The sequence below is a fragment of the Microplitis mediator genome, chromosome 5 (genome assembly GCF_029852145.1).
Source record: "Microplitis mediator isolate UGA2020A chromosome 5, iyMicMedi2.1, whole genome shotgun sequence".
In the NCBI taxonomy this organism is placed as follows: Eukaryota; Metazoa; Arthropoda; class Insecta; order Hymenoptera; family Braconidae; genus Microplitis; species Microplitis mediator.
The window spans coordinates 2424100-2437452 of record NC_079973.1 but is presented as its reverse complement, the minus strand read 5'-3'; the positions used below and the strand labels follow the sequence as shown (position 1 = coordinate 2437452).

Genomic DNA, 13353 nt, shown 5'->3' with positions numbered 1-13353 from the left:
ACTCTTAGCAATTTAAAAAAAAGCATACGGTCATACATAGAATACTCTGGAAAAATAAGTTCACTAGGTTCACGTTCGAGTATACTCACCAAATCAACAGACTTTAAGTACTGTGCCGAGTAATGAATATTTTTATGTAAAACCTCTAAAAGTGTAATATTAGTTCCTTCTATTTTATTTTTTTTCATTTTTTCAACTTCTGACCGACACAGAGCTAAATCATGATCGAATTCTCCGGTACTAACAGCTTCAATATTTCGATCGCATACGTAAAGACCTGCTGCTATTAATTTCACGATGTGTACTTTAATCATTTTAATAAAAACTTGTTCATGTGTTAATTCGATAGGTAATTTATTATCAGAATCCAGAGCATTAACATCAAGACCGACATTTAGCAGATAACGCATAACACCTACATTGCAAAAAGTAACACTGATATAGTAATGAAGTAACAATTGGGATTGAAAGAATGTAAATAAATTAATATTATTATTATTAACATCAATCGTATCAGCATATTGAAATAGCCAATCATATAACATCATCCAGTTTCCAACCTCAATAGCTACATGAAAATTTGTTACAGTCTCATCACACCTCCATGTAAATTGACAAAAAAGATCAGGCGCATATTTCATTAATGTAACCATGGCATTGTAGTTTCTATAACTAATAGCATAGGTAATAGGAGTTATTCCCTTTGAACTTTTAATATTAATGTTAGCATTGTTATCTAATAATAATGTTATAATGTCCGTTTTTTCTTCAATGGCGGCAATGTGCAATAAAGTTCCGTCGTTATAACTAAGATGCATAAAATCGAACCTGGTATTAACATCTATGCCGTTTTCTAGTATATATTTGACAATATCGCAATTTGCATAACATATGACGTCAATTAATATCGATGCTTTAGTTGCTAAAATTTGTTGGTGTATATCAGCACCAAGTTCTATTAACTTTTTAAATATTTTATAATTCCCGACTTTCAAAGCCTCACGTAGAGGATTTCCGTAAGCTCGATGAGTTTCATTAATATTGAAATTGATAGTTGTTAAATTATTTATGTAATCTTCGTTTTGAGATTCAATAGCGCGAATGAGATCATGGCATTCGTTGGCTCCTCTTTCGCGTTCAGATTGCTGCATTTTTGATTGTCGTATTCTTGATTTTCTGTGATGCGGACTTGTAACACCTGGTGTTGTTACCGTTTGACGATGGAAAAAAAAATTTTTTTCACTTGATGAATCCCGCTATACAAAAAAAAATGAATGGAAGTTTAGTTTGGTTTTAAGTCAAAGATTATTTCTCTATGCAACTTAATAAGTTTAAACATTTTTTATGTTATTTGATTAGAATCTTACACTGGGCGAAAATATTAATGTATGCAAAAATAACTCATAAATTTTTATGTGACCTTTTCAAAAAACTGTAACTAAATAAAAAATAGCCGTCATGCAACATAACTATACACTACGATATATATTGCTTATCCAAGCAGATATGTTTTTTGTGACCAGTGCATAAAAAAATTCAAAAATTTTTTAATTAATATAAATATTTGCTTACCTCCGATGTGTAGAAATGATTTATTGTTTAAAATATTGAATGTTCAAATTTCCAGTTTAAAATTGAGTTTTGAAACACGTGTTACGATTGATGAACTTCCAACAGGCGAGACAAGAGCAACTTCAGAATTTTTCTGACGAAATGAAGCCCTTAATGAGATTCTACCTGGGGTACTCGAGTAATTACAATTTTTACTCATACTATGCATACATTTTCTTTACCCTCAAAGCCCTCAAGAATGATATTGTGTTCGACAAAGACCATCTGCCTCGGACCCTCATTAAAAGAAGCGATTTAAAACGATTTGTAATGTTAAATGCTCATAAGAAGGGTGATTCAAAAGTATTCAAAATATTCAAATGCATTAAAAAGTATTTACAATTTTTTTTTCTAATGGTTTCAAATCGCTTCTTTGAATAAGAGCGAATATGGAGTTATTTCTTTGAAAAAATTTATATAAATCATCAATGTTTTATTCGATACAGGTAACTGTAGGATGCAGTCATTTAAAAAAAGAACGCAGAAATTTTTTTTCTAATGATTTTTCGAAGTGGGTCTATCGTGCCCCAGAGTATTACATCGGTACGAATTAATGTGGCGCGAAAATGAGTAAATTGAATGCAATTCATGGTGAAAATAATTTTTCAGGTCACCCCATATGAGTTACAGCATCTCACAGCGGGTCACAACACAAAAGTGGGCAAAGTGGCCCTCTGAAAGATTTACCCTGCACCAAATTTCTTTTCGGGGATCAATTGACTTAAAATAAATTCTTGATCATCCGTGGCACGAAAATAAGTAAAATAAATTCAATTCGTGATCAAAAAAAATTTTTACTCACGAAAATTAAAAAAAAAAATCGGTCTATAAGTTGAGCCTGCGGGCCAGCCCCAAAACTTCCCGCTGTTTTCGAGCTCGTTGAGCTCGCAAATACTTTTGTATGCCATTGTTTTGTAAAAAACCATTTTTTAGCATTTTTTTCTCCCACGATATCTCGCGAACGAATTAACCGATTTTGATGGTTGAGGCGGCAATCGGCGTGTTTTATAAAGTTCTAAAGCTGGTCAAATTTTGAAATTGATTTATCGAGTCGTTTTTGAGAAATTTCAAAAAAACAAAAAAAAAATCTTTTTTGAATTCTTTCGTCTATTCGAATATTCATAACTCTTGAACGGATGAACCGATTTTGATGGTTGAGGTGGCATTCGACGCGGCTTATAAAGTTTTAGAGCTGAATAGATTTTGGAATCAATCCATCGAGCAAATTAAAAGTTATCCAAATAAAACATTTTTGAAAAAAATTTATTTTTGAAATATCTCCGAACGCACCCTATCGATTAAGCTCAAATTTTTACAGCTTCAAGATATTAACAAGCCGCGTCGAATGACACCTCAAAGATCAAAATCGGTTCATCCGTTCAAGAGTTATGAATATTTACATACACACGTACATACGTACGTACGTACGTACACACATACATACACTCGGACATCAAGTGAAATTAGTCAGGATAGCTTCCTAGAACCTCAAAACGTCAAAATCTGATAGAAATTCGGTTTTTGCAAATCGGACCGAAACCAATAACTTCCTGAATTTTTGAAAATTTTCAATTTTCTTAGCGGGAAGTTAAAAAAAACCAACAACTAAAAATTATATTCTTCATTTCAACTTAAAATTAATAATCACTTATTTTACATAAATTTATAACAATTTATATAATTCTGTCGATTAAAAGTAATTTTTTTTCTAATTTAAAATTATTACATTGAAAAATTTCCCGCGCATCTGCTGCGCACACCACGTGGTCATTTATTTCACTCCTTTGGTTCTCCAAATGAATACACAAGAGGTTACAGTAAAAAAATCCATTGAAAAAAATTATTTGTTGACAAATCAATTGATCAAATTTTCAAAAAATAATGACAGTCGCTTTTAATTAAATTAAAAATTCATAAACATAAATAGACTTAAGATGTTGCGAAATATTATTCGTACTAGTAGTCAATTATTTCCCAGAAACTCTAGATCATTTCATAGTTCATCAATTGTTTACGATAAGGTAAATAATTTTACTGTTTAAAATTTTATTTTATTTATTTATTCATTCATTTATTTTGAATTTAGGGCAATGAAGAAGATGAGTACAAAGCAAAACTGGAGAAAGATGAAGAAGGTGATGACTACTGGATGACAGCACCAGATCCAGAGCATCCAGTATTACGGACAATGCGGGTGATGGGTAGACAAGTTCGTGATATCAAACAGCGTGTATTTTTTTGGAAGGAGACGGCACCTCCAGACTGGGATGAATGGGAAATAGATTCGACTGGTTTCCCAACTCATGTTGATGTTCTCATAATCGGCGGGGGCATAATGGGAATGTGTGCTGCCTACTGGCTGCAAAAAGAAGGCGGAAAGGGTTTTCAAGTTGTCGTTGTTGAAGATAAACCGATGGTACTCCAAAAATTACTGCTTCTAAAATTATCATCCTAAAGTTAACAGACAATTAACAATTTATAGATTTTTTCCAACAAATTCATCACAAAAAAAAAAAAACTAAAAATATGCACACGTAGAAAATTTAAAAAACTGTAGATGCAATTTTCCTAAATAATTTTTTTTACAATTTATCGTTTTAGAAAAAATTATTAAACGTCAGCTGACTTCAGTATCATTAAAAGATTTATTAAACTTTAATTATTTATTGATATTTTAGGAAGAATATACATCGTCAATGCTTTTGACAGCCAGCAATTTAACTCAGCAGTACGCATTAGAAGAGAACATTGAAATGTCACTTTTCGGTACCGAATTTATCCGGGATGTGAATAAATACTTGGGTATTGACAAAGAACCTCATATAGATATAGAGTTCAGGCCCCATGGAAATTTGATCCTGGCCAAGGACGAGGACGCTGAGAGACTCATAAAAAATGTGAGACTACAAAATTCTATGGGAGTACCGACTACTATTTATACTGCGACGCAACTGCAACGCATGTTCCCGTGGCTCAACACCGAAGGAATAGCAATCGGTACCATGGGGGCTGAAAAAGAGGGTTCATTTAATCCCTATGCGTTGTTGAGAGCCTTGAGACGGAAATGTATAGCTCTTGGGGTTGAAATCGCTACTGCGGAAGTCAAAGGATTCATTTTTAGCAAAATTCCAAATTTCACTATCGTTTCACCGTCGACTGCTGATCTTTACAGTAAACTTAATCATGCTGTTGTAAGTAATTTAATTATTCTAGTTATTTTATAGCATCAATGTCTAATTTTATTTTTGTAAATTTAATTACTAGGTGAAGACAGCGGCTGGTGAAAAAAAAATCATCCAATTCGCTGCAGCTGTAGTTGCTGCTGGTACCCAAAGCGGACATATCTCTAGTCTTATGAAAATTGGACGAACTTGCGGTGTACGTTCAGTTCCATTGCCTGTAATTCCAAGGTAATTAAAAAATTTTGAATTTATTTACGTAGTTCTTGATAATAATTAATTAATTAATTAATTCACATTCTAGACCGAGGCACTTGTGTTATTTTGAAGCACCAGAAGGCCCGAATTTAAATACTCCCTTAGTAAATGACCTGTCTGGTTGCTTCTTCAGACGTGAGAGCTTGACAAACCTTTACATGGCCAGTAAAATTCCTCCGAAGGAAAATATTGAGTCAATGGAAGACGTGAGTGAAGATAATTTACTCGATAGTGAAACTTATTTCCATCGAGAAATTTTACCTTCGCTGGTAGAACGAGTGCCGTCTTTCAAAAACAGTAAATTAATTTCTTCAAAGGCTGGATTGTACGATTACAATTATTTTGATGAGAACGGGGTCGTTGGCCCACATCCTCTGTACTCTAACATCTTCTTCGCGACTGGTTTCGGTGAACAAAGTTTCATTCAAGCCCCCGCAGTGGGCCGCGGTATTACTGAGTATCTCAGAAACACAAACTACAAGACAATTGACCTCTACAGATTGAATTTTGAACGGTTTATCACAAATGAAGAAATGAGAGCTAAAGTTGTTTAATTATTCTAAGGTTTTATTAAAGTAGATGTAAAAAAAATGGATGTTTGTATAAATAAAAAAAGCACATTAATTAATGTCATAAATTTATTTTACTTATAAAATTATTTACGGGAATTATCTCACAAGGATTTTTGTTCTGATTGTTCAATTTTTTTATTTTTTATTTGAACTGTTGGGGTGGTGGCCCGAAGATACTTCCGCTTTGTTTGCTGGCTGTTCTTGATGGCGCGAACCCAAGTAACTTTTGAATATTCTGTAATTATTATAAATTGTTAATTAAAAATAAAATATCTCTAGTAATTTAAATTGAGGAAATCACCAGCTCCTTAGCAATTTAAATTATTTTTAAAAATATACTGCCTTCGCAGTACTTTTTATATCTTGAATAATTAATTTATACACTGAATAGTAAGTAAATATTTTGCGTACTTCAAATGAGAGCTATCGTTAAATAATTTATGTAAATTTAATAATTTAAATATTCATTTAATTTGTGATGTCATTCAAATACCGAACACTTTTTTTAAGTGTGCCGTCAACTGATCCCAACAATTTTATACCACAAGTGATCCCACCGATATCTGATCCCATCAACAATTTATCGTCAATTGATTTTTATCATCAACTAAATTACATAATTACATAGTAATTAGTTAATAATTAATTATTTTATGAATTTGTTAATGGGATCAGTTGTCTGTGGGATCAATCCAGCTCCTTAGCAATTGAAATTGTTTTTAAAAATATACTGTCATCGCAATACTTTTTATATCTTTAATAATTAATTTATACACTGAATAGTAAGTAAATATTTTGCGTACTTCAAATGAGAGCTATCGTTAAATAATTTATGTAAATTTAATAATTTAAAAATTCATTTAATTTATGATGTCATTCAAATACCGAACACTTTTTTTAGGTGTGCCGTCAACTGATCCCAATCATTTTATACCACAAGTGATCCCATTGACATTTGATCCCATCAACAATTTATCAATTGATTTTTATCAACAACTAAATTACATAATTACATAGTAATTAATTAATAATTAATTATTTTATGAATTTGTTAATGGGATCAGTTGTCTGTGGGATCAATTATCGTATGATTACTTGTTGGGGATCAGTTGTCATGGAACCCTTTTTGTAAACTTAAATATCTAGACTTCTATGAACTCAAAAAATTTTTTAAATTTCTCTTGACATCACGAGCTCAATTACTTGGCGGTATTTTTAATTTCCAAGCAGATTCTTTTAAAAATAAAATAAAAAACTAAAAATTACCTGTCTGATGCTCATAGTACATAAAATATACAAAAAAATAAATGAGCACTCTGTGAAATCATCTCCAGGTAAATTTCTATGCGACAATCCTTGGATCCATGTGATGGGAACGAATGGCAATTTAGCGACAACTTTACCATCAAATATACTATTGAACATACTGAGCAATGCCGTGAATGCAAACCCAATAGCAAACATTGATTTCATTTTGACTAACGACAGATCACGATTATTATTTTTCAATCTCTCTTCTTCTCTTTCTATTTTTTTCTTCTGCTGTTTGTCCAGTGAGTCTCCATGTGCTTCCTTACGTTTTTCCACTGCAGACAGTCAATTAATCATCAGTTTAAATAAAAAAAAACAACTAATTAAATCAAATAATTATTCTACTGATTTCTGCCAGTCAGAGGTTATAAGTACTCACATTTTTTGCTCTGTTTTTCAACTTCGGTTTTGAGTTTTTGATACTTTTCGGTTCTGTACACCATCAGCCACGTCAACCCTTAAAAAAAATTATATGTTTAATTTAAATTTATTATTTTATGTTCACTTAAACCTAATTAGCTCAAAGACAATTAAAAATATTCATTTATTATGATACTGAAAGTAGCGGGCGCCAGACAATTTTTAAATTCAAATAAAAAAATGATCTGAGTAAAATAAAATTTTTTCAAAGTTTCTGATATAAAATTTGAAAAATTTTATTATTTGTTTGTTTAAAATAAAAAAGTTTAATGTCTGCTACTTTCAGTTTTATTTATTTACCTTCTCCTAGCAAAGCTGTGCAGACACTTATAAATACAATTAATACCGTATCCGCCCACATTATTAATTTTTTAAATAAATTACTATCACCTAAATTTGTTACTAATATTTAAATAAAATGTATATATATAATAATAAAATTAGAACATGTAGAATTAAATTTAGTCAACGTCACCGAGTGACCACGAACACGTATCTCAGCTGTTGCGCGGCGCGCGCATCAATTTTTAAATCCCTCTATTTACTTTAATTTGTAAATTAAATTTAAAAAAATTTAAAAATTCGAAAATTTAAATTCAAATTCAAATTACTCAAGAAGCAGATTTGTGACATCAAGAAGATATCAGTTTTGAGGCTGCTTTTTGGCCCATCGATAAGGCGGTAAATTTTGAAAAAAATCACAAATTTACGTCATCGAAAAAATATCTGCTTGAAAAAAAAAAATGGCTTTCTCTGGTGGAAATTTTTGAGAATTTTCTCTGAAAAACTCAGTTCTAAAGTTCTAAAGACTTTTTCAGAGTTTTTCAAAGAAAAGCCCGAAAAATTTCTACACAAAAAAATTTCTCATCCTTTTAAACGGTATCTTAAAGTTGTCTCTGTGCTACTTGAGGACATAAAAAAAATCAATAGCATATATTTATTATAAATTATTAAATATATTTATTATCAAAATATCTTACTCTTTTAAAATAAATTCCATACCTACTTAAATATTAATTAATTAATTAATTAATATAAATAATTTAAAAATTTATAATAACACTTTTTTAATTTCCAATCCAATTGCTTTGGCAAGTGGTGGAGGCACCGCATTACCAATTTGTCGGTACTTATCAATAACAGATCCATTAAATACATAATTGTCTTTAAAACCTTGTGATCTTGCACACTCACGTACGCTCACTACACGATTTTGTTCTGGATGCAAAACTCTGCCCTGTAATGAATCAAATAATTTTTTAAATAAATAGTTTACGTTAAAAAAATTATTTAAATAATTTACCTGCTTTCCTAAAGGTTCAGGATTAGTGATAGTGGTACCAAAGAATCCATTCCAATCCAAACGACCATAAGTCCCAGCCCATCCATTGTGTCGATGTCCAGTGTGCGGCAAACACCAGGGTATCAACGTATTTTCCTGCCGATCTTTTAAATCACACAATTTTCCAGCTGCACAAGCGCATACTCCTCGTAATTTACCTGAAGAATCCTCATGACGATACTCCAATTTTCTGGTACTGGTTCCGTCACTCAGTTCGACAATAATATTGGGAAGATCGCGCCAGTCTGCGCCGGCATTCGTTGGAATGTGAGACATCCGCGCTTCTACAAGTGGAGACATTTTTTTACAAATATGATCGGTGATAAATCCGGTGGTTTCATTTTCCCGCATGATTCGCTGGAAAGAAGACATCGCGTCGTTTTGATAATTTATTTGAATTCTATTTTCTCCATTGCTGATGGCGGGAAGATCTCCGATGGCGTCGCGGACGCAGGTTGTACGGTAAGGAGCCGAATCTTTCCATGAAAAATTACCAGAGTACTTCGTTCCGTCGATCACGACGTCTAGCTGCCATGCGCGTTTGCTGAAAACGTGCAAAGGTTCTGGGAATGCTGGTAATTTCTGTCCAGGTGCTGCTGCGAGTAAAATTATTCTTCTGCGGGACTGGGGTAAGCCGAAATTTCCTGCCTGGAGGATAGCGAATGTGCATTGATAGCCGATTTGTAAAAAGCAGTACATTGCGAGCTTCAGCATCAATCCCTTGTGATGAAAGACAAAATTCTTGACATTCTCCATGACAACGTACTTGGGTCTGTAATAATCACAGTAAGATAAAAATGTAAAGAGCAGAGCATTCTTTAAATTTGAATACTGACTGCCGTTAAAACGATTCAGTCCACTGAAGCCTTGGCAAGGAGGTCCGCCGCACAGTAATTCAATGTCACCTTTCTGCGGTAAACTTTCTTTTTCTTTCTGTATAATGGAATCTAGTAAAACATTACAGTCTCCTTCGTACATCTTGACATCAGGGTGATTTTTTACAAAAGCTCTCGCGGCTGCCGGGTCTTTCTCAATCGCCCATCGCACGTCAGCAACTCCCGCGGCTGATAACCCCTGAGACAATCCGCCGCACCCGGCAAAAATATCCAGTGTCTTCAAAGGCTTCACTTCCTTCGACTCCTGGTTCTCTGAAATATTTACCATCAGTTTCTTAACATCGTCCGGAGGAGACTCAAATAATTCTTCCTCAGCATTGTACGCTTGAGTGAAATAAAACTGATGATTAACGAAATTTACGTCGTCTTCTGAAGGCTTGTAAAAAATATTACACTTGCCCATAATTGCTGTCAGAGGGACTTCTACCTCTTCGTCGCTCCAAAACAACATATTGATATCTGCCATAGCAGCTCGAGTACTTTCATGTGTATTTTCACTTCTGTACATTTTATTAACAACTAAATAAATATCTTCAGCTTTCAAATTATCTTCGCGCATTGAGCAGATTGCTTTGACGCATCCAATAGCAAAAGGTTCAGGTGTGTCGTAATTAGATCCCTTGACATGGTCTCCAGTGGCATATTTTCTCCAGTACTCAGGATACAATTCCTCGTCCACTTGCTTCAGTTTCTCAGGAACGGGTACAGAAAATTTGTATTTAAATTTAACGACTGCCGGGTTGATGTACACGCCAGCTTTGACTCTGTACTCCTCATTTTTATACAAAAGTGCACCGTAATATAATCGGTTTTGAAGATCTGGCTCAAGTACTTTCGGCTGGAGAACATCAGCTTCAGTTTTACCCAAACAAACAAGACATGAATCTCTACGCTTCTTGGGACCCAGGCCTAAATACTCAAACCTGGCAGTCTCCGGAGTGTAGTGCATTTGATAAAAATAATTTTTCTCTATTGACATTAATCCTTTGACACTGAGCCCAGTGTCGCCTAACTTAGCCCACTTTACTGGAACATTACGTCTCCTTACCACAACAGGACTGTCAATGCACTGTAAAAATATATCAGCACACTGGCTGCTAGCAAACAGCTCATACTTATCACCAAGATCTCCTAAAATAGTGTCTCTGCTATTATAAAAACAATTAACGTGAGCTTTCTGCTCGCCGTCTTCTTCCCACATGGTCGCGACTTTAGCAATCAGTTCAAATCTTGGATTATTTGATTTTATTTTTACAAAGTCATTGATGTATATTGCAGTAGAATTGACAGCAGCTTTGCCATAATAAGTGCGATTATTTTTTTCACTGACAGGTGAACTGATCCATCTAATTTTTTTCGAAGGCACTTTCATATTTTCAAGTATCTCAGGAACACCTTCAATTTTTTTAAAACAATTATTCTTGTCATCCAGAGACTCAGTGTCTGAGTCAGCGGCCTCGATGGCTTTGTTCGGACACCTGCGTTTTACACAAACAGAGTCTTGATTCCTAGATTTCTTATTCTTCCTACAAGCTGCGCAGCGACCGCATTCTGGCTTCAGGCATTCGATGCAAGTCCCGCAACTCATTGACTGTCTGGTAGCAAAGAGTTCTTGGGTATTAGCATCTTCATTAGAAAAAAATTTATTTACTATCTGATAAACCAACTTAGTGAGGATCATTTTCGGCATTGATTTTTTTTTCACTGAAGATATTTCATTGGTTTTTGTCTGCTTTGCGTCATGGCCTACCGTGGCACCTGTCAATTTTATTATTGAACGCATGCAAGATGTAGTGAGAAGTGGAAAGTCATCGCTGTCATCTTCTGCAGAGTTAACGTCAAATGACGTCACTTGGTCACAAATAAACTGAGCGTATTTCAGTAATGATTCTTCAGCCAGACTCACTCCTTCAGGCAATTTCACAGTCTGGAAAAAATTTTATCAGTAATAATTACTGTCTAGGAAAAAAATTAATAGAAAAAAAATATATATGTATACTTGTAGCTCATCCAGAAGGTCTTCGTAAGTCGGATCGTCTCTTGAGGTGAGAAATTCAATGACGACTTTGCTTAAATAAACTTTTTCAACAACTGAATCCATGAAAGGTTTGTAAGAATCTGCTGGAGAAGTCAAATAATATTCAGCGTAAGGGGAACTGAGTAAAATGGGTTGATGGGGACCACCATCGTACCCAGTTGTGTACCACTCATTTATCGGGCCTATTTTCTGGGTCCAGGTACCAGTTGGATTCGCTGGATCCTTGTCATGGATTGGCAATATTACTCCGCAGCAATACAAATATACATTTGATTCTATCAACCCGGTATCAAATCTACACAAATGATTCTCATCATCGTAAACACTAAAAATAAAATAAATTAATTTTTAATTAGGACATTAATTAATTTAGTGGGTAATTTACCTGAAGTTCGTGAGCCTGTAAGTGGGTCTAAAGTCTTCCAAAAAATCGATATCAGTTTCAAAGGATAATTTATTATCAGCCAGTGCGATCACCTCCTCAACAGCATCCTCAGGAAGCGAATCGAGAAACTCCAGTTCATTTAGTTGCTGATTACATATTTTACAGGCCTTACTTTTACTTCCTGTGTTATTATTATTTATTGTCATCCCATTTTTTGAATTATTTTCAGTACTTTCTTTTCGGCGTTTTGAATTCCTGGGATTGTCTTTCGTTAAATCGGTCGTTGGTTTTCTTTTTCGTTGACTTTTGTTTATTTTATCACTTTTTGACATTTTTTATTGTTTATTACAAAATTTAATTACTATGTTTTTATTTATAATTAATACTTTTAATAGCTTAGGTCATCAAAAAATATATAAAAGATAAAAGAAAATATTTACAGTTCCAGTTTTCGAACCTGGATGGTTACAAAAATCGAATGTAAACAAAAAATCACTACCGCCCCTATCGGGATTGACATCAATTAAAAAAAAAATAATTCACTGAAACGCTAATTAAATTTCGTGTTAATGAAAATTGAATTTGATAAAAATAATTAATATGACAGGTAATTGAAAAAAATTTGGAATTTAAATTAATTTGAAAGGTTTAATGTTTTGTTTATCATCAATAAATATATACCCACTTATTAATATTTTGATTGCTGTCCTTAAGTTCAAATACTCGGAATTTGAAATGATATTGAAGTTAACCGACGTCTAATAGTTTTTGAATTTTTAAAAAATGATAAATTTTAAAAAAACGAAATATTTAAAAAATTGCACCTGTAGCTTTTTTAATTTTCTACGTGTGCATTTTTATTTTATTTTTTTGCAACTGATTTATTGAAAAAAAAAATTCAAAAATTGTTAATTGTTTTCTAACTTCAGGATCATTTTGAAACGATACTAAAATTAGACGACGTTTATTAAATTTTGAATTTTTTAAAAATCCATAAAAAAAAAATATATATATATTTTAAAAAATTGCACCTGTAGTGTTTTTATTTTTCTACATGTGCATATTTTTAGTTTTTTTTTTTCTTCAAATTAAATCGTTGAAAACAAAATTTGAAAATTTTTAATTGTCTGCTAACTTCAGGATCATAATTTGAAATCTGCAATTTAATGAGTGAATACATCAGACATAAGAATTTATAAATTTCAAATAAATAAATGAGTAAAAATAATGAAATTTAAATAAATGCGCGTACAGATTTTTCATTTATCTAAATATGCATTTTTGAATTTTTACTCTACTTACATTTTATTTATTTATTCAAAAATTCAAAAAATTCCCACC

General features: G+C 32.8%; 3 protein-coding genes across 3 annotated transcripts; 1 reads left to right on the top strand and 2 right to left on the bottom strand.

Moving 5' to 3' along the window:
- Positions 1-3386: 3386 nt before the first annotated feature.
- Positions 3387-5689, top strand: LOC130667781 (FAD-dependent oxidoreductase domain-containing protein 1). Its single transcript, XM_057469616.1, has 5 exons — positions 3387-3632; positions 3698-4027; positions 4290-4802; positions 4876-5021; positions 5095-5689. Exons 1-5 carry the CDS (start codon positions 3546-3548, stop codon positions 5600-5602), a joined length of 1584 nt encoding a protein of 527 aa, XP_057325599.1. The 5' UTR covers positions 3387-3545; the 3' UTR covers positions 5603-5689.
- Positions 5669-7861, bottom strand: LOC130667782 (calcium load-activated calcium channel). The gene is made up of 4 exons (XM_057469617.1): positions 7652-7861; positions 7311-7388; positions 6887-7206; positions 5669-5855 (listed from the first exon to the last, which is right to left on the bottom strand). The coding sequence occupies exons 1-4, from the start codon at positions 7710-7712 to the stop codon at positions 5763-5765; spliced, it is 552 nt and encodes a 183-aa protein (XP_057325600.1). The 5' UTR covers positions 7713-7861; the 3' UTR covers positions 5669-5762.
- Positions 7862-8004: 143 nt separating this feature from the next.
- LOC130667780 (DNA (cytosine-5)-methyltransferase 1-like) lies at positions 8005-12487 on the bottom strand. Its single transcript, XM_057469615.1, has 4 exons — positions 12013-12487; positions 11589-11952; positions 8655-11516; positions 8005-8588 (listed from the first exon to the last, which is right to left on the bottom strand). The coding sequence occupies exons 1-4, from the start codon at positions 12342-12344 to the stop codon at positions 8403-8405; spliced, it is 3744 nt and encodes a 1247-aa protein (XP_057325598.1). The 5' UTR covers positions 12345-12487; the 3' UTR covers positions 8005-8402.
- Positions 12488-13353: the final 866 nt, after the last annotated feature.